Raw genomic sequence first — 27,977 nt, 5'->3', positions numbered from 1 at the left:
CCTCTGAGGCAGGATCCTGCCTGAGGCAGCACTGGCTGGCAGAGCGCACCCAACTGGGGCGCTGCCGAGGGAGATGGGTGTCTTCCTCCAGGCCTTCAGACGGAGGAAGAGGGACCCAGTCTTCCCTCCCGGGCACCCCCGAGGCACAGACCGCCTGATGCATATCTCTGTCCCATGTCCAGCCCTTCCCTGGCCAGGGGACCTCTATGCAGCCTCAAGCCTGACTCTGGTCATGGCTCCTGCCCTGTGGCCAGGCCCCAGGCCTCCCTGGCCGCTGCCCAGACCACCCAGCGCCAGGGCCTGGCGGAGCCTGGCGGGGCTGGCCGGCAGTGCTTCCAGGCTGGCCAGCCGTGGTCTGGCTCCGCCTGAGGGGCTGTGGCCTGGGAACCACTGGCTGTCTCCTCGGGGAAGCGCCGGGCTCTCCAGAACAAACAGGGAACCGCAGGCTCCTCGCCCGGCCCAGGAGGGAGCTGCCCCTGGCCTGTCTGCCCACACCCCACTCTTCAGGCCTGGCTCCTTGCTTCTGGGGGCTGGGACAGGCGGCCGTCAAGTGGACACACAGCCCTGAGCTGGAGGCCGGAGGTCTGCAGAGCAGGAAAGACAGAGGGAGAGGGTCTTGGTGATCAGCAGGGAAGGGGCAAGCGCCTGGGAGCGGACACGGATGGAAAGGATGGCCAGGGCGGCCAGCACAGTCCTGGGCACCCTCAGAGCCGCTCGGGAGGGAGCCTCGACAGCGCTGGGGTCACTGCTTAGCCTCCAGACCAGGACACGACCCTGGAGCCCACAGAGCTGAGTTCAAATTCAGACTCTGCCCACACGTGACTTTGCCTGTCTGAGCCTCAGTTTCTCCCTTAAAAAAAATCACCTCCCCTCCCCAAAATTGTCCCTGCCTCCCACAGCCGTGGGGAGTGACACGTCCCCTAGTCAGAAAGTGCCCAACCCAGAACATGGCACCCAGCAGGTCCTCAAGAGACAGGAGCTGCTGTCCCACGGCTGGCCCCGTGGGAGCCCGGACAGGCCCTGGGGGTGCCTCGGCCCCGCATGGGGCAGGCCAGGACAGCCTCACTGATTCACTCCAGCTGGGGGTAGGGTGGGGGTGCATCTGACTCCACTAAAAGCCACAATTAGAGCCCAATTTCAAGAAACGCTGGGTTAGTTCTTCCCTGGACAGATGTGATTATAGGCTCAGAGTTAGAGCGTTACTAACAGGATGACACAGAGGCCTGGCCGGGCACGGCCGGGTGACCAGCCCAGTCCCCTTGAAACATAGGGGGGAAAACGAGGCCCAAAGAGCAGGGGCCAGGCTCCAGCCCACCATCAGGTGAAGGCCCCCTCTCGTTCTCAGAAAGCCCCTCCGTGGCACCTAGGCCCAGAAGGACCTTGGAGGAGCCACGGCCCTGAGGAGGAGGCTAGGGCTCAGCTGGTGGCAGCCCCGAGGGGAAAGGCGGCTGCTGGGATGGCAAGTGGGGCGCAGGCCATGGAGCCGGCCAGCTGCCCTCCCCGCCCTCTAGGGGCCTTGACCTGACAATCAGCAGCAGCAGCAGCAGCTGACCCCCCTCCAGAGCACTTCGGGCTGGTGTCCCTGCAGAATCGCAGAGGGAGGGACCAGCCTTAGTCCCGCTTTAGGGTTGGGTAAACTGAGGCGCAGGACTGCCCAAGGTCATGCTGGGAGCCAATGGCCCGGCTGGCCTGGGGACAGGTGTTCCCGGTGGGAGTGGCCACCCTTTCAGCAGGAGGTGCGGGTGTGGGGGATTCACCTCAGTGAATGGAGCCACCACCCAGCGAGTGAAGGAGGGACAATGAATGAAAAAGCCCAAGAACGCTGCCCCCGGAGGATGTGACAGGGCCACAGGCCCAGATGCCACCCCACCTGAGGAAAGCCCTGAGGTTAGTGGACCACAGGATAAAGGTCCAAATCTCACCTCCCCAGACTCTGATCCCCAACTTTCTGGGCCTCCGGAGTCCCCCGGCTCGTCGAAATGCACCAGCTCTGAGCTGCGCCTCCTTGGCCTGTCCCTCCTGCGCAGTGCCAGCCATCCCTCCAGAAGCCAAGGTCACCCTGCCCTAGGTCCCCCTCCGTCTGCACCGTGGTCCAGCCAGCACTCCAAGAGAGACTGGGGAGAGGACAGAGGAGGAGGGGACCTCCCCAACCCCTCCTTTTCCTCCTCTCTGTAGCTCCCTTTGGGGAGCCCCGAGAGTGGAGGCAGTGCAGGCCCCCCCTGGCCCCCAGGAGCTTGGGAGTGGGGTTCTACAGCCTCATGCTGGCCAGGTGCCCCCCCAAGCCCAGGGGACGGGACGGGCTGGAGGCTTTTTATTTATTCAAGAAACACTAAGGAAGCTCCTACTGTGTGCCAACCCAAGCGCCCAGCAGAGCGCATGGACCCTCCCTTCTGCTGCCTATGACTTTGCTGAGAAGGAGACTGTGTTTGGGTGCCATGTACCCCTCACCTTGTTCCTGAGGACCCTCCCCACTCCTAGGAAATTGAGCTCCCTGTGGGCAGGACCTGTGCCTCCCCCCTCCGACTAGGATTTCCCCAGGGCCTGGAGTGTCCCCCCATCAGACTGGCCTATAGAACTCACTGTCCCCGAGAAGCCTCCCCTCACTCCTAGAGCCTCCCTGGACTGGGGTGCCAGATAAAACACAGGACGCCCAGTTCAATTTGAATGTCAAATAAACATCTTTTACTATAAGTATGTCTCAAATATTGCATGAGGTATACTTAAAACTAAAAACGATTCCTTGTTTATCTGACATTCAAATTGAACTGGGCACCTTGTGTTTGTGTGTAGCGCCTGGCAGCCCAACCTCTGGAGCTATTTCTCCTGCTGGCTGGCACCTGGCCTGGCCAGATGGCCCAGGTCGTGCCTGGACTTGGCCCCTGCCTGCCCGGTTATAGCTACTGTCGGCCCCAGGATGGCCGCCCTCCCCATGGGCCCCACCTGCAGCCCTCGCCCCCGTGGACACCACCCCCACACCTGGTCTGGCCTGCACCGCCCAGCTTACGGCCCCTCAGGAATGCTGTGTCCAGCCTCCTGGGGCCCAGAGGGGGGTGCAGAGTCACAGCTGCCCGGGAGACACCACAAGCATCAGAGACTGAGAGGGGCAGAGACACTGAATAAAAGGATGCAGAGACCAGGAAATGCAGACGGGGGAGAGGCCAAGACAGAGGCAGGGGAGGGCCCAGAGAGCCACCAGGCGGACCCTGGTGGACTGAGGCAGAAGGGAGCCTGGACCCCTGGAACCCAACAGCCTGGGGGCTCCCGCACGGGTAGGCAGAAGGGGGAGCCCATTCCGAGCCCCTCCCAGGGGCACACACAGGGACATTCACGGCTTCCCAGAAGGGCCCATGGGGCAGCCAGAGTGGCTTTTAAAATTAGCCTTGCTAACCAGATTTGGTTATTTCAGGAGGCTCCGTCCTGGGCTGTCCCCTTGGTAGGGCAGGCACGGGAAGGAGCGAGGGACCTCAACATTCCAGGGTCCCTGGCTGAGCACCCCCTGTGGCCTGAGCAGTAGAGAACGTCCAGGTCCCAGTCCCCTGGCACTAGGCCAGCCTGGGCCTGTGGCCATCTCTTTGGCAAAGTGCCCTGGGGTTGGACATGGATGTCCAGGGGTGCCCTAGCTGCAGGGTAGGAGGGACCCTTGGGTTCTGTGCCAGGCAAAGAGCCTTAGCAGTTTGACAGCCTGTTTGTGCAGCAGGTAGGGCCTTGACCTGGGCCGCAGGTGAGAAACAGACTTGGAGAAACAGGAGGCCCAGCTGAGCCGCGGAGATGGGGCCGGTCAGGCCGCAGGTGCCCCCGCTGTCCTCCTATGGGAGAGCCCCCCCCCCCCGCCTCTGGAGGACTTTCCACCACAGGGTTGTTTCTCCACTTCCTGGAGCCCAGCGCCCCCCACCCAAGCCCTAATTCCAGCCTTGGGTCAGTGTCCTGGCTCGCCCTCCCCACCTCCAAGCCCAGGGCGGGCGCAGAGCTGGCACCGGCACAAGAGAAACAGTGCTGGACACTTTGATCCCAGAGGCCAGGACCGTCCTCAGCCTCCCCCGGCCCCACCTTGGAGCCCTGGAGGTGGGACCTGGACTGGACCTGGCCTAGAGGCTCTCCCTTTCTGCAGACAGGGTCTGGCACAGCCGGGGAGGGAGGGGGCCTGGGCAGGTGGCCAAGCTCCCCACCTGCTCTGCCACAACGGGCCCCAGCTGCTCCATCTCAGCCTGGGGAGGGCCGCACGGCTGAGTGAAAGGTGTTTAAGGATGTCGCCCCAATGAGGCCGGACGCCGAGGCTCAGGGAAGTACCTGGTGGCTGTCCATTCCCAAAGCCAGGCTGGGCTGGGCTCTGCCCAGTTACCACTTGGAAGGTAGCTGATCACCCCGTGGAGGGCCACTACCCACCCCGTGAGCGAAGCAATACGGTGAGGTCAGAACCGTTCACACCAGGGCTGGGGTGCAGCACTGGAGGACTCTCAGCATCCCTGTGGTCCAGATGAGGAGACGGAGGAGACGGAGGCACAGCCGAGCCCTGCAGAGCCAGGGCCCCAGGGGCCTCCAGGAGATGCCCGGAGGCTGCTCTGGGAGGGGGCAGGTCCCAGGGGACCACCAAGCCCAGAGCAGCCGGGGGCCAAACCAGCTGGGTGGGGTTGGGGTTGGGTGTGAGTCACAGCCCCAGGGTGGTCTGAGGCTCCAGGGTCGTGGTAGGATCCTGTCAGGAAAGGATGGCACTCCCCAGGGAGCCCCCAGGGTGCCCTCAGCACCCTCATCCTGGGGAGGAGATGGGAGCAGGTGAGGGGGCTGCCAAGCTGTCAGGGAGGCCCAGCGGCTGACCTCACCTGGTTTCACTCAGTGCCCCCCCCAAGGCCAATGCCTCCCAGGCCACCCTGAAACCTGCTCTTGCATCCAACCCCAGGGGAGACCCTCGCCCACCCCACCCCTACGCTGAACCCCTGGAGCTGCACCAGGCTCTTTGTCCAGACCTCATGCCTCCTAGCACCTTCCAGCCTGCCCACTGTGCTCCTGGCCACCCCTGTCCCCAACAGCCCCCTTGCCCTCTCCTCCCTCCTCTGACCTGCCCAGACTCCAGCGGCACCCACTGCCAAGTTCTAGGGCTCCTGGCTGCCCTGGGCATACAGCCCTGGTTCCTGGCCTGGCATTCAAGGCCATGCAGCCTCTGGCCTCATCCCTGCCCATCTCCCTGTCCCCTCCATCACCAATTCCCAATTCCAGGTGCCACTGCCCTCAGGCTCACACAGGCAGCTCCCTCCCCATCCCCACTCTCCCACGCCTCCTTCCCCCCACCTCCCTTTCTTCTAGGGCCGGACACTGGGAGCACCTGCCTCAGGGACTGACCCACTCATCCCCCTCCCGCCCAGCCAGCCGGGTTAGCTATCCCTTGGTGCCCCCTGGTGGCCACAGAAGGGAAGTTCTTAGGATTTCCTGAGCCGGGAAAGGAGCGATCTTTAACTGAGCCCTTGCTGTGTGCCTGGCGTTCGTGTGCACCAGCCCACTGAATCCTCATAACCAGCCCTGGCGGGGAGAGCGTCCTGCTGCTTCTATGATATGGAAGTAAAAAGAAGCTGGTGGTCACAGACCCTCTGGTTTGGCCTTGGAGGGGTGCCCGGACCCAGCAGCTCTGCTGGGGACGGGTCTGCCCCTTCTACCTCGGAAACACTGGACATCTGCTTTGCTGTCGGCCTGGCGGGGGTCACACAAAGCCAGGCCCAACTCCAGGTACAATAGCGATAAATAGAATTTATTTTGTACAATGTCACTGACATACACACAGCCACTGGGGCTTCCAAAGTGGGTGGTGGCCGGAGGCTGGCCTTTGGCGTGGCACCTAAAAGTGTGGACACACGGGGACAGGGACTCACAGCAGCTGTGCCTGGCTGACCCCTCCATAGCAGTGGGCGGGGGGTGGCAAGGCCTGCAGTTCCAGGCCAGCTGAGACCCCTCAGCCTTGGGTGCCTAGGAGTGCAGGACAGCAGGGGTTGAGCTGGGCCGGAGGAGCCAGGTGCCCCCCCCCACGGGGTCACTTTTCTGTCATGTGTAGGCAGTGGACAAGGCATCAGCAGATCTGTGGCCAGGCTGAGGCTCCAGGAGGGGCAATGGGCACTCCACCTCCCTGCCATTAGCCCACCTGGGGCCTCAGGGACCTCAAGAAGCAGATGAGTGTGATGGGAGGTTCTGGGGGACACATTCCCCCTTCTGGTGCAGGTGGTGGAACCAGTCTTCAGTGACCTCTGAAATAATCATGTCCAGTTGTAGCAGATGCCCAGAGAAGGTGAGTGACTTGCCCAGTGTCACACAGCCAAACCCCAATCAGGAGCCAGGACTCCCAGCCCAGTGCCCACTCCACACGTCTCGTGTCTTGCCGCCTACCTGGTAGGCTCTGTGTGCACTGACCTCTCCCAATCTGCCTCTCCCACCCTGCCCCCCCTAAGTCCAGGGGGGCACCCAGGGGTGACAGAGACCCAGGGAGGAGGCTTGCTAGAGCTGCAGTCCTGCATCACTGACCAATCCCTGGCCAAGCCCAGACCTCCAGCTGGGGGACAGGATGGTGCCAGCAGCTTCCCCGCCCAGGTCTGGATGGCTCCGCCCTGCAGAGACAGCCCAGGGGGGTGGGCCAAAGGGAGGGCTGGGCGGCCTTGAGGGCAGAGGTCCCAGCTGCCTGGCTTGACACAGAATCTTCACCTTGTGCTTCTGTGGCCTCATCTGCAGGGAAAAGGGGGGCAGCAACATCATGATGCGGAGCCCCAGGCTCTGGGTCCCCACCCCACCCAGCCCGGCCCAGCTCCTTCCGGCTCCACCAGTTCCTCCAACACCTCTTTGGGGGAGGCCAGGGGCCTACAAACCCACCACAGAGGTAGGGAAACTGAGGCAGAGGAGCCGGCCCGGGGCCGCGTCCCCACTGGGGACAGCTGGCTCTCACAGAGACACCTTCCCCTCCCTCCAGGCGAGAGCTGCTGACCTGCTTAGCGGCACCTTCCCGGCGGGCGGCTAACAGCCCTGCACACGAGGTGGCCATGGAGAGAGGTGGCAGCACAGACGGAGCCGAGGGGCAGGAGACACAGGAAGCAGAGTCACTGGCTGTGCCTAGGCTGGTGGGGCCAAGCCCTCCTGGCCTCTGGTCCCCTGAGAACCCCACCCCAACTAGTCCCCTCCCGGCGGGATGTCCCCCAGGGTGGGCCTCATACCAGCTGCGGCAGGTGCTGCTCAGACGTTTCCAGCTGGATCTTGATCTCGGGACACGCAGGGTCCCCCGACTTGCCGGCGTCTGGGTGGGGTGACCGTGAGGGGCCTGGGGAGGGGGGCAGGAGGGAGCCACCTCACTGGCCGCGGGGAGGCACCAGGGAGACGGGGCATGGATGGGCGGTCGGCACCGGTGCTGCCCAACACCGCCAAGTCCCTCCCTGAGGGACCCCCACCCCTAACCCACCCCCACTGTCCTCGGAGGCTGATCCAGGAAGCTACCGGCCTCCAATCCGTGTCGGGATAGTCACACACCCACCACCTGGGGCGGGGGAACGCACCCACCCTCTGTTCCCCACCCCCCACCGGAGTGGCCCTGCCCGGGGGGGCTGCCCAGCCTGGTACCTGGGGAGCTGCCCCCACTGGTCGTACTGACGCTGTCCTCCAGCCACGTGCTGTAGAGGAACGAGTCCCGCTTGTGGGGTGTCCCTGAGGACGAGACGCTGTCCTAGGGACAAAGGGAGGAAGGTCAGCCCCATGGGCAAGAGTGACAGGGAACTGGGGCAGGAGCAGCAATGTCGGCCCCTGGGGAGCCACCGGCCAGGCCTGGGCCGCCCTCTCCACGCACGGACTTCTCCACCAGGCCACGACACAAAGCAGGAAGCAGCCTGTCCTGGGGTCTAGGAGGCACGCCAGGCCACGGGACCCCACAGGGGACCCCGGACTGCCTGGCTCCCCGCAACACCTGGAGCAGGGCCAGCAAGGCACAGGTGGCTGCTAAAGGGGGGCTGGAGAAGCGGGGGGGGGCAGCCCAGGGGCTGTGAGGCCGGGGCTGCCAGCCATGGGGCCCTGGGAGGGAACAGGGTGCAGGGAGGAGGCCGCCCAGGCGGGGACGGCCCGAGTCAGCAGGGCCTCGCGGGAAGAGGGCTCCAGGGAGAAGTGGCAGGGCACCGGCTGGCAGTGGCCCGCCCAGCACGTGTGGGGGCTGCGGAGCAGCCTGGAAGGTGTGAGGTGGTGAGAGAGGGGCAGGAGGCCAGGCCACCAACCGCGCAGGCGGGGCTCCCAGGCGGCACTGGGCAGCCAGCCCTGCCCTCTGAGCTAGGTCCCCTGATCACGTCTCGGCCACGTGCTCATGCTTCTGCCCTGAGCATCTCCAGGGTGCCCCTCCTGTCCCCTCCCATGGCGGCAGAGCACCCACCCCAGGCATCTCACCAGGCCTGTGTCCTCCCCGTCCCCGCCCTCCGTCTCCTCCACCACGCTGGCGAAGCTGCTGGCGCTGGACGAGGAGCGGGAGAAGTCCTTCAGAGCGTCTGCTCTCTGGGCTGCCATCTCCGCCCTGGCACAGAAGGCCCCGTTAGCCACACCCATCAGAGCAGGCCGGTCACGGTCACTATGGCACAGGGAGGCCCCGCCTGGAGCCGGCCAAGTGCCTCAGTGGCCTCCGAGAGAGCTCCTGGGCCCCGGGCCTCCCAGTGCAGCCCCCAACTGTCCTTCCTAGTGCATGGAGCTGACCAGGTCCCCCCCTGCTCCACGTCAGTCTCATGGCTCACCAGTGTCCCCGGACAGCCCCACGCCTGGACTTGGTGTTCGATGGCAGTAGTGCTTAACTGTCACACGGCCACACACAGCATGCTCACAGGGCAGGCGTGGACCAGCACGGTCACCCAAGCTCCCTCAGCTAGACCCATCTCCAGATGAGGAGAGGCCGTGGGGGGGCGTGTGGCTGGGGGACAGCGACCTGGGCCCAGGCAACCACAGCCTACTCCCCGACCCTTGCTGCCTGTTGTCCTGGGTCCCCGGCCTGGAGTCTCACTCCTTTGCTCAGACCCCAGGGACTCTGACTCCCAGACATCAGCCTCTGGCCGGCTCGCCTGGTCTGGCTCCTGCCATTCCTCTTGAGCCAGCAGAACCCAGCCCAGAGGGACTCAGCCTGTGCACATGGAGAGAGCAGCCCCCTCTGGCCTCCCTGCTCCTGGGCCTGTCCCGCCAGCCCCTTCTCCAGACAGCACCATGGACGGGGCTCTCTCACGAGAATCTTCTAACGGCTCCTACTCCTCTCAGATCAGATTCAAAGCTCTCATTCAGGCTTAGCCCTCTGCCCTCTTTCCTGTCACCCAGCACAGCCCCTCAGTTGCTTGGCTCCAGCTGCATACTACCCTTCCTTGCAGGTATCCAGCATGCCTCAGGGCCTTTGCACTTGCTGGGCTCCTCGCTGGAGACCCTCTTCTCTCTGTCAGGCAGGCCAGACCTAGCAAGGCAGACTCCTCGCTCCACTCTCAATTCAGATGCCACCCCTGGGAGAGGTCTCCCCTGGAGACCCACTGAGAACACTACGACCCCAGCCATGATGGAGACCACACCCCCTGACTGGGCTGTCTGGAACAGCTTGTTACCTATGTGACAGGACCAGTACCTTGCCAAGGTGGGGGCTGGCGTGCACAGGGTGCTCAGTGGGTGTGTCAGAGGGTGCCCAGGCCTCCCTGATGCCTCGTGGCAGTGTCGGGGCTCCTGAGCAGCCCAAGGCCCAGGATGTGAAAGGGCCACCCCCAAGCCCCGGCTTGGCGGCCAGAGCCCAACCTGTTCTTGGTGGTGGGCATCTCCGGGGAGCTCTGGGTGGACGAGTTCTCCGACTTGGGCTCCTGGGAGACATGCCCGCTGTCCGGGGTCTTCTGGCCAGCCGGAGGGCTCTCCCTGCGGGGCACACGGGGGCAGCGGGGGGGTTCAGCGCCAGGCCTGGCATTGGGGCAGAATGAGGCCCAGGCGGTGAGGGGGGTCAGAGCACCTCCTGTCTTCACCCACCCGCCTTCCAGGGCCACGTCATCCCGCGCACACCGTGGCCAGCGATGGGGAAGGCACCATGCAGCGCCACACAACAGGACATCTCCCAAGTTCTCCTCTACATGGGAGGGAGCATAATGGTCCCCGTGACAGATAATGAAACTGGGCCTGAGAGATGGAAAGGGACCTGCCCAGACCGGCCAGCTCGAACCTGGCAGTGCCAACACCTGAACCTGGGATTTATAGCATTCTGAACGTTGGTGGAAGTGAGGACAGTGTTGGCTCCATTCTTGGAATGCTCTTGGTGCCCCTAACCCCCCCCCCGCCCCGCTTCATAGTCACAGCATGGAACCCTCACAGTAGCCCCCTGCTATTGGCTGTTTTCTTATCCCAGTTTTTCAGATTAGAATAATGAAGTTCAGAGAAGTACAGTGACTTGCCCTAGGTCACACAGCCCCAGTATAGTGGAAACAGGTTCATACCAGCAGATTTTCTGCTGTCCTGGGGCAGCTCTGCTGCTAACAAGGGTTTGCAGCACGAGGCCCCACCCACCCGTGCCTGCCCAGACCAGCACCCGCCCCTCTCACACCTAGGCAGCAGTGGAAAACCCAGGTGCTGGTCCCAGACAGGGCTCAATCCCAGCTGCCCTGTGCTGGCCCTGTGACCTGGGTGAGCCCCTTGACCCTCTGACCTACAGCCTCCTGATCTGCAGGGCGCGGGCCTCCAGAGAGCCGGTATGCTGCCCAGGTCACGGAGGCACTTCCCGTGGCACCTGTTTGCCACTGGGCAGGGGTCAGAGCAGCTCAGGGGACAGGGCGGTCCTGCCGTGCCACCCACCTCTTCTCCTGCACCTCCTGGATGTTCTCGATCCCGATGGCGCTGCTGCGGCGGGAGCCAAACGGGCCCGACTTCTTCCTTGTGGGGCTCTTCCCAGGGACAATCAGTGACTGTGGGGAGAGGCCCCAACTCAGTGCCCACCTGCCCTGGGAGCCCCAGGGCCCCCCGCTTCCCCCTGGGCCCTGCCACCCACCCTCACCCCCCTGAAGCAGAGGTAATGAGCAAAAAAGGAGAGAAGACGTGCGTTCGGAGGCAGCCCCTAGTTCAGACAGGAAAACAGGCCCAGAGAGGGCCAGGGCCTCTCTGCGTCCACACAGCAGGGATCTTGGTCCAGGAGAAGGGCAGGGACCTGAGGGGCTGGGGCAGCCATGCTGGGCGGGGAGGGGAGGAGACCAAGTCATCAGAATGGCCACCGTCCTGCTCCCTGGGCTTCATGGGACCTACAGCTCGAGGACAGGTGGTGACTGTGAGGTGGCAACCCCTGCCCCCCAGAGAGGCTCTGGCCCAGCAGCTGAAAGACCCCATTTGCACACACCACGGGGCAGGCAGGAGGTGGCCCTGAGGCGCGAGGGGCGGGACCCCCCAGGGCAGTTGGTGGTGGAGTGGGTCAGGGCAGGGGAGGAGCGGCACTCCATGCAGAACCAGCGATATTGGGGGACGTGCATCTGGCAGAGGGGCCTGGGCCTCAGACCCCGGCAGGGACTGGGCAGAGCCAGGAGCCCCTGGAAAGGGCCCCTGGCTCTGTCCCAGGTGCCAGCCCCCAGAGAGGTGTTGAGTGCCCTCAGCGCTGCTGGCATCCCGTCCCGCACGCCCTTGGGCCTGTCCCGGGGAAAGGGGGCAACGTCCCCAATATGGCCTCCGTCCCGAGAGTGAGCAGTGGACAGCGCGTGCAGGCAGCCTCCAGAGCCGCGGCCCGCGGGCGACAACCTCCTCCACGGTTCCTATGCCTATGGCACTGCCCCGGCGTCCGAATCTACTCGCGCTTTTCCCAGGAATAAGCAATGACTGGCAAGCAGCAGAGGGCGGGGCAGAGACGGCGAGGGACAGAGACGGCAAGGGAGGGGACAGAGAGCAAAGGGGAGAGCGAGGTGGGAGACGCGGAGACAGGGAGGCACAAGGCGGAGGAGACAGAAAGAGATGGGGCCCAGGGGAGGGGGCAGAGCAGCAGGACAGAGATGGCCCAGGGAGCGAGGGGCAGAGACGGATGGGAGAAGGCAGGGGTGAGGGGAGAGGGAGGGCGTGAGGCGTGGGCAAGGGAGGGGAGAGGAGCAAACGACGGGCAAGAGAAGGAAGAGGCGGGGAGGCAGGGAGGCCGAGGGAGGCCGAGGGAACAGGAAAGAGGGGAGACGGGAGAAAAACAGAGACAAGAAAGTGGAGGGAGAGGAAGTAACATGAAGAGAAGAGAGTTGTGCAAAAACAAAAACAGAAATGGGTCTGGTTACTGCCATGGTGGGTGCCGCTGGCCTGTCCCTGTCCCCGGGGTCCCTCGGAGGCCACCCACAGGAGGCTGGGCCACTCCAATAGGGAGGAAGGGAGTGGCTGGAGAACCTGGGTTGGGGGAGGTTGGGCCACTTCCTCAGATGACAGTGGTGAGCTTGGTGACTCTTGGGCAGCAGAGGCCTTACCTAGCTCCCCAGCTAGATCAGCCCACAGGGCAGGTGTGGGTGGGCCCTGCCACACAACAGCCTCGAAGCACTGAGCACAGGGCTTGGCATGCAGAAGACAGGGGCAGGTGGTGGCTGATGGAGGGATGGTGGGTGAACAGACAGGTGGGTGGGCAGGTGGATATGTGGGCAGGTGGGTGGATGGGTGGGTAGATGAATGGGAAAAGGAGTGGGTGGACGGATAGGTAGGTAGATGAGTGGACTGGTGGGTGGGTGAATGGGTGTGTGGACAGATATGTAGACAGGTGGGTAGATGAGTGGTGGGTGGGTGGGTGAATAGATAGGTGGATGGGTGGGTGGGTATGTAGACAGGTGGATGGGTGGATGGATGGATAGGTAGATGGATGGGAGGGTTAACAGGAGGAGGGGTGGATGGATGGATGGAGTGTGGATAGGTGTGAGAGCAGTGAGTGCAGTGTCCCGGGAGGCCAGGAGGTGGCGCAAAGCAGCTAGGCCCCCACGCAGACAAGTTTCTCCTGCCCACAGCACTCCCCGGAGTGAGGGGCCAGCTCTCACAGGGTCTGGCAGACAGTCAGGAGGGGCTCACTCAGGAGGCGTCCACACAGAAGTCCAGTTCCTGACACACAATAGGTAGCCACAGCCACAGAGGCCCAGGCTGCTGCAGACACACAGTAGGAGTGCCACAGAGGAAATGCCCACATAGCAGCCGGCTTCCTGACACAGTAGGTGTTCACTGATATCCCAGGCTCTGTACACATCATATGCTCACCAACAGCCCAGGTCCTGACACACAATAGGTGCTCACACACCAGCCCAGGGTTGGCCACACAAACTCAGGACCAGGCCCACATGGGTGCTCACAGAGTGCATGTCTACACAGCAACACAGGTCCTGACACACAGTGGGTGCCCACAGCCTGACACACATTAGGTGCTCCCAGAAACCCCAGGCTGGACAGTAGGTGCCCACACAGCAGCCCAGTTCCCAGCACACACAGACAGTAGGTACTCAATAAGGATGGGACACAGAGACTGCCCAGGAGCTGACCTGCAGAAAGTCACACCTAAATAAAGGGCCAAAGAGCTGGGGAAGGGGCTGCAGGCTCTTAGCACCCAGGTCCTGGCAGGAGCACTTGACCCCCGTGGAAAGCAGTGGTTACACCAAGTCCAGAGCCCAGGGTGGGCATGTGGACAGCAAGGCCAGGGAGCGAGGTGGGCCAGACTTCAGGAGGTGGGGGCACTGAGGGCCCTGGGAGGGGCAGGGGAGGGTGGGGACACTCACTATTCCAGCAGCCTTGGTCAGGTCAGGGTTGTTGGGTGCAAAGCTCCCACTGTGGCTGGTGGACACGGTGTTGGGCTTCTTGTTGCTTAGTCCCATGGCATCCATGGACTGGCTCCGGCTCCGGATGACCCGCTATGAAGGCGAGAGTGGGTGTGGAGGAGGCACAGGGGAAGCCCAGGCATCTAGTCCTTCCCTATTAATACCACCCTGGTGACCTAGGAAGTCCCATTCCATCTCCTTGTGAGTTCTAGGTGTCTTTATATGCCACCCAAGAGGCAGGTACGCATAGTGCATAAGAGTAGTTTGGGCCTGGCTCTGTCACCAGCTTGCTGGGCAGCCTTGGGCATGTCACACTACCTCTCTGAGCTGCACAGGCTGCTGTGTGCTGGGTCTCAGGCAGTTGTAGGAACAGGAGAAATGCTGAGTCATGATGAAATGTGCACAGAACCCTCCAGAAACCTGTTTCTTGCCCCTTTTTTTTGGGGGGGGGGTCTGAGATCTCCTTTCTCCTTCCTTCCTCCCTCCCTTCTCGTTTATTCCAGACAGTCTACACTGAGTGCTCCCTGTGAGGCTAGGTGCTTTACATTCACCCTGCTGCTCAGTCCCCCCACAGGGTGTTGATCCTCATGCCCACTTTACAGGTGATGAGATAGGAAGAGGTGAGCTAGAACCCATCTGCCAAATCCTATGCCCTGGACTCTAGACTCTGAGAAACTCCCTGACCTAATCTAGGTCTGGCACCTTCCTGATGTGAGACCATTGGAATCCTTCTCAAAGAAACCACTCCAAACCCATGTTCACCCCTGTTTCCTGCCTCCAGCAGGCAGAGGCAGGGCAGGTCCTTCTGGGTCACTGGGCTATCCCTGTATACAAACCCACAGCCTGGTGGCCTGCCCTAGGGTAAGGGTACAGCTCAACTACCTGGCTGGGCACCCAGAGGAGAGACAGTCCTCTGTGGGTGGAGGAGATGGTAGCAAAGAGGCCACTGCCTAGGTCCCTGCTGCCCAAGCCCCTCCAGGGGTGAGAGAACCTCCTCTGCTTCTCACTGGGACACTCATGCTGAGGCAGAGGAGCAGTCTTGCATTTTGCTTTTTAACTTATATTGTGCTAACCTGACTGCCTTACAAGTAGCTACAGTGGGGCTGGGGATGTGGCTCAAGCGGTAGTTCGCTCGCCTGGCATGCGTGTGGCCCGGGTTCGATCCTCAGCACCACATACCAACAAAGATGTTGTGTCCGCCGAGAACTAAAAAATAAATATTAAAAATTCTCTCTCTCTCTCTCTCTCTCTCTCTCTCTCTCTCTCTCCTCTCTCACTCTCTCTTTAAAAAAAACAAAACAAAACAAAACAAAACAAAAACAAGTAGCTACAGTGGTCTGAGGTGGTTTGCCATTACCCAAGTCCATGGATAAAGAAGCTGAGGCTCAGAAAATGCCTGTGCTGGTAAGGGGCAGAGCTGGGTCTGACCCCTGGGAACCTGTTCTCTCAACACTGAACCAAACCAGGGGTAGCCACCGTAGGTCCCACGGGTCAGGTCCCTCTTCAACAGTTACAGGCTTACCAACCCCTCCTAGGACCTCTATTTCTTCCTCTGGGTCAAGTCAGAGGTCTCTTCTCTGCTGGCAGACCCTGGCAGCCACAGCCCAAGACACCAGCAGCACCACACCTGCCACCCCAGGGACTTCGACCTTCAACTGACTTCCCAGAGGTACTCAGCCCCCAAGCCTCAGCCTCACCTCCGGCCACTACCTCCTCCCCTAGTCACTGTCCCCGCTTACACTCTTCCCCCAGCCTGGTACTACCCAAGGCCCAGGTACCTCCCAGCTCACCCAGACGGTAGGCACCCGGCCCCGCCCCCAACGGGGAGCCCGCCTCTAGCCCCGCCCACACCCAGCTAGCTGCTTCTAGCCACGCCCCATGCCGGCCCTCGCCCCGCCCCGACCCCGCCCCAGTCCCGCCCTGCGCCGGCTCCCCGCTGGGGCCATCCGGACCCTCCACCTTGAAAGACTCGAAGAAGCCGCCCCCGCCGCCGCCGTTCTCCATCTTGTCCTCGTCGCCGCCCAGGCCCATCATGGACTGGCTGTGGATGTGCAGCTCCTCGTAGAGCGTCTCTAGCAGGGCGGCGCGCGTCCGCTCCTGCGGGCCAGCATCGGGAGAGCCCCGGTGACCCGCCCGTCCTCCCGCAGTTCCAATCCTGGTCCCCTCCCGAGCGCCGGCCACCTTCTCAGAGTGAGGGGGGTGCGGGGGGGGGGGTCCTGGACCCCGGAGCCACGCTGGCTCCCTCCTTCCCTCCGCAGGTCAGGCAGCCCCCGGGACCCTCCCGTCCTGGCACCCTCTTCTCTGCCCACCTGGGGCCCCGGACATGGCCCTCCTGCTTCCTCCCACCCACGCCCTGCTCGTCTTAAACTCGTCCTCCCCAGGTAGCCCCCAGGGCCAGGGTCTGAAGGAGCCTTTTCCCTCCCTACAGCCGGCTGAGATTCTAGACTAGGAAAGGGAAGAAGGGGCTCAGCCCCCAAAGCCCATCCTCACCTCCAGTTTGGCAAACTTCTCGGCCTTGTAGCAGGCGTATTCAGCATTGATCAGCTTCGTCAGCAAAAATTCCTGGAACTCAGGCCCCTGGGAGCCCCCAGTGCCGAGGAGATGGGGAAGGGGGTGGGGTGGTAAATGAAGGGAAGGGCCTGCTGAGCCCTGTGAGGCAGGGGCTGGAGCTCCTGTGCTGTGTCTGGCCTGGGTCACCCTGGGCACTCCTTGAAGGGCATCTCCTTGGCTCAGCCCCCAGCCCAGGCACTAAGGGTCATCCACCCCCTCGGGTTTTAGGGCCTGGGGTAACCTGGGGATGAAGCCAAGGTCTGCAGTGTGGCTTCTGAAAGATCAGAGACATGTGCCCTCTTCCCAAATATTTTAGAGGAAAGATTGAACTTTCAGAAAGAATAAGACTGAGGAAAGGCCAAGGTCTGCTATGAAAATGGCAGTCATATCATTTATTCCATGACCTTCGGGGGGGAAAAAAAGACCCAATTCTTATCAAGATCAAGAGAAAAGCCAGATCCCAGGTGCAGGGTTAGGGAGCCCCAGCTGCCCCAGCTTCAGAACCTCATGAGGCAGAACCTGAGCCTCCCAAGACCCTCCCCTTTAGTCCTGCTCTGCACACCACAGGGCTGGGGCAGTCTCTCTCACCTTCCTAAACACCGCAGGGTCTGGAAGGGGGGGTCCAAAGAAGGGCACATCATCCCTTGCCGTGACCGAGACCTGAAAGAGAAGGGGCAGTTGTCCTTGTGGATTGGGCGGCCTGTTCCACCCCACACCAGCCAGAAGTCCCTCATTCCCTTCCCCTCCTGCCCCTGGGTGCAGGAGGCTCTGATTGCTGAGTGGAGAATCCTCTTGGCATTTCAGCTCCTCCATCCTTTGCCCTGAATTTGAGGGGTGGGGCTGGCCAGGGGACCTCAGATCATTGGGAGGAGGCTAAAGGAGGCAGAGGGCTTGGCAGCAGTCAGGAGGTGGGGGAGGGAGTAGTCTCTCTGAGGAGTGAAGGGTATGGGGGGTCCTCCCTGGCCCCTGCCTACAGTGGGAAAGACCGAGACAGGTGTGCTGGGGGGCTGAGCTGTGGCAGGGCCCTTGCTAGTGCCCCTGGAGAGCTCTGAGACCACCCACCTTATAGAGCGGGCCATCAGGGCCCCCACCCTCAGCCTGCACCACCACATAGGCATGCAGGAAGTTGGATGCGATCATGTCGGGCACAAAGGGCGTGTTCTCATCCTGGAAGACCACAGCAACGATGTCGTTCCCGATGTGTCTCTTCCGCTGCAACTGAGCACAGGGCCACAGGACTTACAGCCTGCCCCTGGGGGGTGGGGGTGACCAAAGGGGTGGGGGAGGGTTTGGGGTAGGCAGAGAGCACATCTTAGGATTTGCTTCCCCCCCCCCATCAAAAATAAGTGTTGAACACTTGTCTTTGAATTATTTTAGTTCTCTTGGAAACCTGTGGCAGGTGAGAAAATCGAGACCAAGAGAGAAGTGATTTGCAAGGACCTACAATGAGCTCAGAGACCTGGATCCAAATCCTGGTTTCCAGGCCCTTCCTCTCAAATCTTCTCCTATCTAAATGCCCCCAAATGTGACCCTCCATTAAATAAACAAGTTCTACTCCACGTATATTCATGTTGCTCAAAAGAACAGATGGTCTTATGAAAAGAGAAGAAAAGAAAAAGCCACCAAGAACAGGGGAAAGTGTATTTCCATTTTTCTCAAGTACCCCTTTAGCACCCTGGGCTGGGGAAGTGGGGTAAGGCAGATGGCCTAAGGCAGCTCGGGTCAAGGTGACACAAGGTGCCCGCGCCTCCTTGACTCCAGGACTTTGCAGAAGCTGGTCGGAAGCATTCTGAACTCCTGCCAGCTCCTTTGCAGCCTGTCTTGAAAGTTCTACCTTACCCCGGATCGGCCAGACCTCAGTGCCACCACCTGACCCCATAATGCCCCTCACTTCTCACAAAAATCCTAGCTCACCTTTTTGGCTCTTGCTATGTATCAGAACCTATCCCTATGTGTCCCTCCTCCACTCTCACCCACGAGGTCGCGCCATTACTATCCCCACTTCACAGAATGAAGTGAAGGTTTCCCAGGGCCCTCTGTTGGAGGAACTGGATGATTTCCGTGCCTGTATCCCAGGGCCCAGCACCAAGCCTGGCGTGGTAGATTCTGAACAGAGGTGGGTGGGGGCACAGGTGGACAGTGAGAGGCAGGTGGTTGGGTGCCAGGCTACCTGCTGGGCGTCCCCTTCTGTGTAGGGCAGCTTGGTGGACACGTGAAACATGATCTCCTTGTTGCGGAAGTTGCAGTACACAGACTCGGTCCCCGTCTGCCCATGGGTCACGTCCAGGCCTCCTCGGAACCTGCCCCCGGGCCCCCCAGGCCACGGCTCAGTCTCAGCCCCGGCCAGGCCTCCATGGGGCCAGGACGGGGGCTCCCTCCCTGCCCAGATGCCTGCGTCGGCTCAGCTGCACATGTCCACCCCAGCACTCACCCCTTGAAGTCCTGCAGTTTGACCTTCTGACCCAGGAACTCCAGGAACTCCACGAAGGCTGGGCTCTCCTCGTTGGTACTGAAGAGTTCTTCCTCTGAGGTCTGGGAACCAACCACAGGGGCCATGGTCACCGAGCTGGGTCTGAGCTGCCCCGCCCCCAGCCCCACTCACTCCCAGTGGGGGACAGTCCCCTGGCAGATCTGAGGTGCCAGACGGAGGGCAGGGGGTGGGGGCAGATGGGAGGCACACACCTGCCCGAGCTTCTGATAAATGACTCCAAACTTGAAGTTATTGCTGATGACATGCTCATCAAAGGTGACGATGAGCCTGGAAGCCTGCAGGGGCATGGGGGGACAGTGGTGACTGGACTGCACTTACAAGTTACCCTTCTCTGAGCAGCACGTGTCCAGTGCCACACCTGGCACCATAAGTAACAGTCTCAGCAAGCCCACAGGGACCCTCAGGCTGCCCTGGGCTTCAGAGAGCTTTGGCAATGTGTCTCCAGCCAGCAGCCTGCAAGTGTGTGCAGGGTGGGACTTGACCCCAGTCTGCTGGGTGCCTGGGCTTTGCTATGAGCCCCCCAGCCTGTCCCAGACAAAGATGCCCCACTCCACGCCAGAACGCCCACCTGCTCCCTGGGTCCCCTGCAAACCCGCCTCATCCTTCTAGAATGGCCAAGTCCCACTGGCGGCGGGCTGTGAGGCCTTCAGCAGCCCCTCCCCACCCTGGGCCTCAGTTCCCCTTCCATAGTCGAGAGGTGGGACCTGATTTCTGAGACCTCATCCATCCTTCAGGACACCTTTCCTAGACCATGACACCCCGCAGGGACCCCACCCTGCTCCGGGATCCAGTCAGGACCCAGGGTTTACATGTCTTCAAGTCCCACCTCTTCCAGGAAGCCCTCCGGCTGGCTGCAAACAGAAGCCTGTGTCCCTATCCCCACATGGCCACAGCACCTGGAACTAGCAGGCCCAGCGGGAGAGCAGCTGCTTGGACGGCAGCATCTCCACAGGTGACCATGACCCCTCTGGGGTCAGAAGTCAAGGCCAGTGGTAGTCTGGAGACCAGCTGCCCTTAGGAGGGTCCCCAGACAGCACTGAGAGTTTCCCAACATGAGTGAGACCTGCCTCCAAGGCAACCCTCGATTCAAATGAAGCCTTCCGTATCTGCTGTGCATCCTTAGGTAAGACCCAGAGCTCTCTGTGCTTTCTGTTCTGCAAACTGTGGACTTTGCAGAGAAGACACGAGGATCAAATGAGGGGACTTGAGGGAAATGGCCAGCACACAGCAGGTCCCCAATAAATGCTCAGCTCCGGGGCACCCACCCTCAGTGATCAGGGCCCAGGTCCCGTCATACCTTGGGGTAGAGCACAGGGTAGAATCGATCCACATTGACGTCTTCACACACCAGCTGCAGGAGGCAACAGGGAGGGGCATGAGGTGTAGCCAGGCAGGAGGGAGAGGGCCTCCTGGCCTCTCTGGCCAGCTCTGGGAGGACAGCAGCAAAAGGGAAAGGGAAGGGTGTTCTGGGAACAACTGAGGCTGAAGCAGGACCAGGGCTCATGGCTATTCAGAACTGGACTTGGAAACTGGGGTCCCCGGCTATCTGAGCGTGCTACGAAGAGTGCCAAAAGCAGCCGGGGGGGCCACAGGCAGCACAAAGACCCTGCGGGAGCAGATGGGAAGCAGGAGTGCAGGGGGGCTGCGGCACTCGAAGCAGAAGCCGAGGGAGTGCTGGGGCCCAGCCGCCGCCCAGCCCTGTGTCCCCCCCCGGGCAGGGGCCAGACACGGGAGGTCTGGGAGCAGAGGCCTTACCTTTGCCATCTGGACCACATTAGGGAACTCAGTGAGGCAGGAGATGGGGATGACATCGTGGTATGTCCGGCACTTGGTCCTGGGAGGAGAAAGGCCACGGTGAAGGGCTGGGCAGTGCGGGAGCCCTCCAGCCTCCACACCAAGGCCAGAGAGGACAGACTTCAGGGAGGACCACAGGCAATGATGGCACCAGGCCTGGCTGGGGCACTCACTTGCTGTGTGACCTCAAGCAAATCCTGCCCTTCTCTGGGCCTCAATTAGAAGAGTGGATAAAATGAGATGGGCTCTTATAGACCCCCATCTTCCCTGCTGTCTTGGGGTCCCTCACACTGTCCTCACCTGAGCAGCAGCCGCAGGTGCTCTTGATCCCCAATGACATCATACTTGAGTGAGAAGACCAGGTGGCCGAGGGCAGTGTCCAGTGAGTAGTAGTTGAAGTGCTCCTGTGGCGGGGGAGAGGGGGAGTGGGCGAGGCTGAGCCGGAAGCTTCTGGAAACCAGAAGCCAACTTGCCCCCAGATGGGTCCCTCACCAAGCAGCAAGTGTTGTGGCCAGTAGCCGGCTCCGCTTCAGACAGATCTGTCACTGGCTGGGTCACCTCACCTCTGTGCCTCACCTTCCTAATATATAAAGTGGGAGTGACGCCACCTACCTGGATCAGGTGGCAGGGACTGAAAGCGAGGCCACCTGGCAAAGACACAGTGTTCGGAGCATCTGTAGTGACTTTTGCTCTCTGGCTCCGCACCAAAGTCCGGCCACACTGCCCATGCATGCCTGTCACTGGCCCTTGCCTTTCTTGGGGATGCACACAATAGGTGCTCAGTAAGAAAAAGCTAACTAGCATTAGCACGGCCCTGGGTTCCAGCCAACTAGCTGATTGCCAGACCTGCGGCTCTGTGGCTCTGTGGCCCCGGCCAGGACCCATGGGAAACAGGAAGTGGACCATCTCACAACATATATGGCAGCTGACCAGGTGGGTCCCACCCTCCTGCTTCCTGAAAAGAGGGATCGGCAGGGAAAGACACCCCAGAGGGCATGAGGGGTGGCGGCTTTGGGTGACCCCAGAAGGGAGCTGGCTGACGGCTCCAGGTGGAGAAGTCGGAAACCAAGTGCTACGAGTGTGGCAAGGTGCCTGGCTCCCGGCTCCCTGCCAGTCCCAGCCCTGGGTGGAGCCAGCAGCCCAGCCACACCCACCCAGGGATCAACCTGGAAGTGAATCCTGTTTCTACATGAACCCTGGTGTTCAGCAGCCCGGTGGAGAAAGGGGGACAGGGGATTGGCCCCACAGATCTGCAGTTCAGGGACAAATGAGTGGACAGGGGCAGGGAGTCCACCCAGCACTGCCTTGCCCCGAGGAGCAGAAACCCCCAAATGCTCAGCACTGTCCCCTGAGGAGTGGCAGGCACCTGCAGGAAGGCCAGTGGCTGGGGAGTTTCTTTGGACACCTGCCTCCCAAGCCCAGAGGAGCCCAAGGGACACAGTGAAGGATGGACTCAGGGCCCAGGACAGCAATGCCCACAGTCACCCTCACCTCCTTCCTCACACAGAACAGGCTCAGTGCCCGCACACCTGGCTGCTTCCCGAGGCACCCCATCTGGAGTCTGGAAATAGCCCTGCCTGTCTGCCAGGGCAGAGCCCTGGAGCCCCGTCCCCTGTCCTGCTGACCTAACCCCAGTCTCTGTGCCTCTGACTGCCACCTGTACCTCTTCAAATCCTGCTGTGCTCAAGGCCCAGCACCACCATCTGCGGCTCCTCACTGCTTTGGCAACCTCTCCTGAGTGCCAACGTCTGCTCTTCCCTGGATCCGGCCTCTGCCAGACCCAGCCAAGAGCCTCTGGCAGAGGCCACCTCTGGCCGAGGCCACCTAGGGTGCAGTTCTCTCCACCCACAGGGCTCAGCGGAAGACAAATCCCTCTGCGCTCTGCATTTGTCCCAGGCGATGGCTCCTGAGTCCCGCCTGCTGGGCGGACCCTCCTCCAAGCCAGACAGTTAGCACCCGTGTTTCCCAGGGTCAGGCCGGTGTCCTGGGCCCAGGCTGAGGTCACGCAGCTTCTCAATCCCCCCAAAGGGCCCCCTCCTCCGGGATGGAGGGTAAAGAGAAGGACACACACTGCTAGGAGCCCAGTCCTCGGCAGTGCGGCTGCGACTCTGGGCTCAGTAACTGCAGCCTTGACCAAGTCACTTCACCTCTCTGAGTTTCAATTTCCTCTTCTGTAAAAACAGGATGATCTTGACCTCACAGACGGACTAGGAAGAGGTAATAACAGCTATGGCTAATTGCTTATTTACTATGCGACACGCACGGTTCTATCTGCCTTCTCTGGCAGCACCGAGGAATGAACCCCAGGGCAGCTCTACCACAGAGCTACCACCCCAGCCCTTTTTGTTTTGAGACAGGATCTTACTAAGTTCCCCAAGCTGGCCTCGAACTTACAGTCCTCCTGCCTCGGCCTCCCAAGGGGCTGGATTTACAGGTATGTGCCATCACACCTGGCTCTATATGTTTTAAATGTACTTTTATTATCCCTGTTTTTATACACAAGGAAACAGACTCCAGAAGGCTAAATAACTTGCCCAAGATGACACCATCAACAGAGGGAAGAGCCTGGGCCAGGAGGCTCCACACCTGGGGTGTGCTCCGCCGTTCTGTCTGTGACCCCACATGCAGCAGCACCGCTGTGCAGCCTGACTCGCAGGAGGCCGGAGCAGGGGACCACCCCTCCGGTCCCCATGGCTCCACCCAGCAACTCTCAAGAACACCGTGAGTGTCACTCTGACAAGCTCTTGCCATGAGTGACACTCTGACAAGCTCTTGCTGGCAGGGTCCCTGCTCTGGGGCTGTGGTCAATCCAGGCCCAGCCATCACGTAACACTGTCCTCCCAGCCCCACCCCAAGCTGCTCAAGGGCGGGCCGAGCCTGTTTTGTTTGCTGCCTTCTGCAAGGTGAGAGCAGCACCCGGCACACAGCTGGAGCTCATTATTTGCTCACCTGAGGAGCGCTTACTTTGTTCCAGATGCCACTCAAACCACCTTATAAGCATGGTCTGTTGAAACCTCACAACAGCCTCGTGAGGTGGGTGTCATTATCCCCATTTGTATAGACAGAATCTGAGGCACACGGAAGTTAAGCAGCTCGCCCCGTGCCTGTGCAGCAGGTGGCAGAGCCGGGGCCCACCCCGTGGTATCTCTCCTGTTAACCGCCATGTCATCCCACCTCCTTTTGCAATAGATGTTTGTTGAATGGATGAATAACCCCACACGCATGCTCCCTGAGACTCAGGACTCTGGGACTGTCACCCAGCCCCATCACGAGGGGGCTCTTCCTGGGCCCATCCTCCCATGAGGCTGGACTGTGACAACCCCAGCCAAACCCCAATACCAGCTGGCCACCCACCTTGCCAAGAAAGTGCTTCCGGTAGACGCGGGCTGTGGGGTTACACTCCAGCTTCACCTTGGTGGTGGGTGACTGCAGTGGCTCTGTCTCGGGGATGCTGGTGATTTCATGGTTGGTGCCCTCGATCCAATAGCCCCCAAACTGGGGCAGCAGGATGAGAGGGAAGGGCCCTTCTCGCCCCAGGACCTGAAGAGGGACTCAGCTGAGAGCCACCCACACAGCACCTTGATGGGGGCCTCAGGACACCCCCCAGCTCAGACTTGGGCCCCTTCTGTCATGGCAAAGGAATACTACGGACCGGCCAGAGCTGTGTGGACTCCAGGGTGCACATCCACTGTCTCTGGGTACCTGCTCCAACCCTTTCCCTCCCTGACCCCACAGCACCGAGCCCTCTGTCCTAGACTCAAAGGATGGGAGTTGGGGGCAGGTAGGAGAGGGGGACACATGGCTTTGACCCAGGAGGTGAAACGTCTGGCTCAGAAGCCTACGGTTCAAATCAGTCCAAAGTCTTGGGCCTGTACACTGAGCAGCCCAGCAGAGCCTGTAGCCAGGCCCCTGGGAGGGAGGATCTGGTGTCCAGATGCCCTTCACAAAGGCCTCCCTGGACTGGGGAAGGGTGGCTTGGGGGTCCAGCCAGGTACCTCATGGACGCTCGGGTAGGGAATATAGTCCTCCTCTGTCTGCAAAAGACAAGCGGGGGAGAGGCACGGCTGGGTGGTGTCCCCCACCCTCCTCGCCTCCCAGGCTCCCTGGGACCATGGCCTCATCCCCCAGCTTACAGATGGGGCAGTGACTTGCCCCGGGGGACCCTACAAGGCCAGCTCAGAGGCAGGCCAGGCTGAGTGCTGGGTCTTCTGGGTTCACTCTGCCTGGGGAAAGGAGGCTCTTGCCTCCCTGGAGGAGATCTCTGGGCCACCAGGAGGCCTGGAAGACACAGGGTGCTGCGCCTCACACCAGTTCTTGGTGCAGCCAGGCAGGAGGCACCCGGGGACTGGCATCCTAATGCTCCCAGATGACCAGAGGCCGCTGATCTGAGCACCATACTCTGAGACCCCTGGCCCTGAAGAGGCAGCTGGCTTGCTGCCCAGGAGCCTGCTCAGCTGTGGGCCCACTCCCCCAAGCCCAGCTGTGTCTTCTAGGGCCATTCAGTCCTCTAGGGTTGATGGGTCACACATCACTAAGAGCCAATGCCCCTCCTGGGTGGGTCTTTCTGCCGCTGCGGACGGAAGAGGGTCAGGGAAGCTGCCTGGAGAGGCGACCAAGGGCAGCAGGGCGGTGGGCAGGGAGGAGCTCCAGGACTCAGAGCTCTTGGGGCAGTGGCCACCCAGGGCCCAGCACAAGGCACACAGTTAGACCCTTCGCAACTGGGTGGCTGTGGCGCCACATGGAGCCCCTTCCCCAGCCCACAGGGGGGACCTCTGCTGACCTCTGCTCCAGAGGTCAGGCTGCTTCACCTACTTTGAGGGGTGGCGGGAAGGAGCATCGCTGTTCGTCCATCCTGCTTCCCTGAAAGACAAGGCATCACCCATTACACCCCCACCTGCTGCCAGGTGCCCTTCCACGTGTGGAAGGCTTGCACTCCTGCGCTCCTGCCCCTGTGGAAGGGAAGCCCTGGGAGAGCCCTGGACGTGGGGAGCAGGACGGGTACTCCCAGGGTAGGGTGCTGGCCAGCTCATGCCTCAGGCCCCTCTGAAGAGCCAGCGCAGCAGGGAGGGGCGGGGGCTCTGTTCAGGAATGCACGTGCTGCTGGGAGTGGGGGCAGGGGTGCGTGCGCAGGCCCATGTGTGAGCGTGGGGAGGGGGCCACTGCATCATCCAGATGCGTGGAGAGCGGGAGGAGGTGGAGACAGAGAGAGGCAGGAAAGAGCAGGGCTGGGCAGGGTGAGCTGACGTCAGGCAAGGCTCCTGAGGCTTCTGTGAGCCACCCCCACGCCACCACCCTCCCACCCATCTCCCCCGACACACGCCCACACAAGACACACGCCCACACAAGACACAGACGAGGGCTTGGGAGACCAGGACTGGATGGAGGTGGCAGGGGTGCGGCAGGGGCAGAGCTGCTCCCCAGGCTGCCCGGATCCTTAACAGCTCCCTCATAGCAGCGCAGCTCTGGCTGACAGGCACCCTGGCATCTGTCCCCTCCGTCATTCTGCCTGGGGTCCAGCACAGCTGTGATGCCTCTTATGGGGTGAGGGTGAGCTGAGCTGATGCAGCCCTGCTGGGGACCTACACAGGGAAGGGAGCTGGGAGCCTGGGTGGGTCCTCAGAGAGGACCCCCAGACAGGACTCTGGACAAAAACTGCCACCATCTTCTCCTGACATGGTCTCTCGAAGACTCCTGGCCTGTCCTCAGAAAGATGCAGGGCTAGAAATACTGAAAGGGCCCCCACTTCCAGCCCAGCCAGCTCGGTGGCTCCCAGGGCTGGCGTCTCCAGCGTCCTCACCTGCATCTTTTCAATCATCTCAAACAGATCTGTGTTCTGCAACAGAGACGGGAAGGCAGGTCAGTCCCGAGGTGGCCCAGCTGGCCCTGTCAAGCCCCAGGAGTCTCCCCAACCCCAGCCTTCCTAATCCCCTCAGTTCTGACCAGCCATCAGGGCTCGAGGCAGCAAGAGGGGGTGCAGCAGGCATCATAGGAGGGGGCTGCGGCACAGGACTTGGCCAACTGCCAATGGAGGTGAGCCCACACCCAGGTCCTGGGTCCCAGGGAGCCCACCCTACTCAGTCCTTTTTCCTAGGGAGGAGGCTGTGACCCTTGGGGAGGGACAGATCCCCTTCATGCCATTGCAAGGTTGGCACTGCCAGGACAGGCCCCTGAGAAATGCCCCTGGTGCCAGCCCCAGAGATGAGCCCAGGTGGAATGAGAAGGAAGGGCCATGGTTCCATCTCCAGGAAGAGGACAGTCAACCCAGGCCACCGGCCACCGCTCACACAACCCAACAATGTGGGGTGGGGGCCCTGCTGGAGAGGATGCTGAGGTGCCCGATGGCCTGACACCTGTGCCTGAGCCCACTGGCACCCTCTCATGCCCAAGCCAGCCTGTCCTGAAGCTAGCCAGGGTACACGCAGGGTTAATCAGCATCTGCCAGCTGCCTGGCAGCATGGGCCTCTCCAGCGCCAACTCCCTGAGAACCTTCCTGGAAGGCGGCAAGGATGCCCAGTGGCGGCTGGCAGGGCTGGGGCTGGGGCTGGGAAACCCCTAGAGTCTCTGGTGGTGCCCCTCCCCCAACCCTTCCAAGGCTCCAACAGTTCCTGCTGCCCAGTAGGGGCACTGCCTGAGCTCACACACCCATGCTATGGGGTTGTATAGCAGGAAATATGTGCACACGTGCACACATACACACACAATCTCTCCCTCTCCTGCTCAGACACACAGAGGCTTGACACCAATACTTATTCTCCCAGCACACTACATGTTTTGTGCGCGCGTGCACACACACACACACACACACACACGGTGTCTAGGTACAGTGATTCTTAGAGCTCTATATGAACACACAAATACACATATTGACATCCTGAGTTACACAACAGCACACCAATTTACACACACACACAAATCCATGGACCACAAGAGATACACAGACTAGAGCAAACCCACACCTGTGAGTTCTGCACCCTGTACCGCACGTGACGCAGCATGAACATCACAAAACCACCCTCCTGAGACCAAGACACAGTGACATGCACTCTGGGGGACAGGTTGTCAGGGACACAGAGTCCCCTTTCCCCATCTGGCCACACACGCTGTGCAACAGACACAACAGACCCCATCCCACAACAGGCTTGAGAGTTCTGAGCAAAGGAGGCTGCACAGGGGCAACTCCAAGGTCATTAATGTCCACAGGAGGGACACAGCCCTGCATCCCCCCATCCACCCAAGTCACCTCCCTCCCCCCATGTACACACACACACACACACACACACACACACACTGCGCTAAAGGTCACGAGACACAAACACTGCATGTGCAAGCTCTGAAGCCTGCCCACAGAACAAGACATCTTCTGAAGTCCACCTCAGGAGTCCCCAGGAGACCCACCTCATGGTCAC

At 61.3% G+C, this 27,977-nt stretch overlaps 1 protein-coding gene across 7 annotated transcripts in view; it reads right to left on the bottom strand.

The window, feature by feature from the left end:
* Positions 1-6,625: 6,625 nt before the first annotated feature.
* RAP1GAP (RAP1 GTPase activating protein) overlaps positions 6,626-27,977 on the bottom strand; it is a 44,384-nt gene continuing 23,032 nt past the window's right edge. For 2 of the 7 annotated variants that reach the window (XM_081306966.1, XM_081306968.1), the window contains 23 exons: positions 26,369-26,404; positions 25,384-25,431; positions 24,567-24,605; positions 23,926-24,111; positions 20,872-20,975; positions 20,533-20,611; positions 20,075-20,128; positions 18,969-19,052; positions 18,718-18,818; positions 18,457-18,586; positions 17,349-17,504; positions 16,875-16,946; positions 16,227-16,313; positions 15,696-15,833; positions 13,698-13,829; positions 11,719-11,796; positions 10,792-10,901; positions 9,754-9,867; positions 8,389-8,512; positions 7,582-7,684; positions 7,182-7,285; positions 6,956-6,993; positions 6,626-6,699 (listed from right to left, as the gene is read on the bottom strand). In XM_081306966.1, the coding sequence (XP_081163092.1) occupies positions 6,985-6,993; positions 7,182-7,285; positions 7,582-7,684; positions 8,389-8,512; positions 9,754-9,867; positions 10,792-10,901; positions 11,719-11,796; positions 13,698-13,829; positions 15,696-15,833; positions 16,227-16,313; positions 16,875-16,946; positions 17,349-17,504; positions 18,457-18,586; positions 18,718-18,818; positions 18,969-19,052; positions 20,075-20,128; positions 20,533-20,611; positions 20,872-20,975; positions 23,926-24,111; positions 24,567-24,605; positions 25,384-25,431; positions 26,369-26,404 (2,088 nt within the window). In that variant the 3' untranslated portion in view covers positions 6,626-6,699; positions 6,956-6,984. Of the gene's footprint in view, positions 6,700-6,955; positions 6,994-7,181; positions 7,317-7,581; positions 7,685-8,388; positions 8,513-9,753; positions 9,868-10,791; positions 10,902-11,718; positions 11,797-13,697; positions 13,830-15,695; positions 15,834-16,226; positions 16,314-16,874; positions 16,947-17,348; positions 17,505-18,456; positions 18,587-18,717; positions 18,819-18,968; positions 19,053-20,074; positions 20,129-20,532; positions 20,612-20,871; positions 20,976-23,925; positions 24,112-24,566; positions 24,606-25,383; positions 25,432-26,368; positions 26,405-27,977 lie in introns of all 7 variants that reach the window. The other 5 variants (XR_014023616.1, XR_014023617.1, XM_081306967.1 and 2 more) reach the window with 3 other exon arrangements.

Source organism: Spermophilus citellus (assembly GCF_964194105.1).
Source record: "Spermophilus citellus genome assembly, chromosome: 9".
NCBI classification, from domain to species: domain Eukaryota; kingdom Metazoa; phylum Chordata; class Mammalia; order Rodentia; family Sciuridae; genus Spermophilus; species Spermophilus citellus.
The sequence above is the reverse complement of the archived record's forward strand: the minus strand, read 5'-3'. Positions and strand labels throughout refer to the sequence as shown.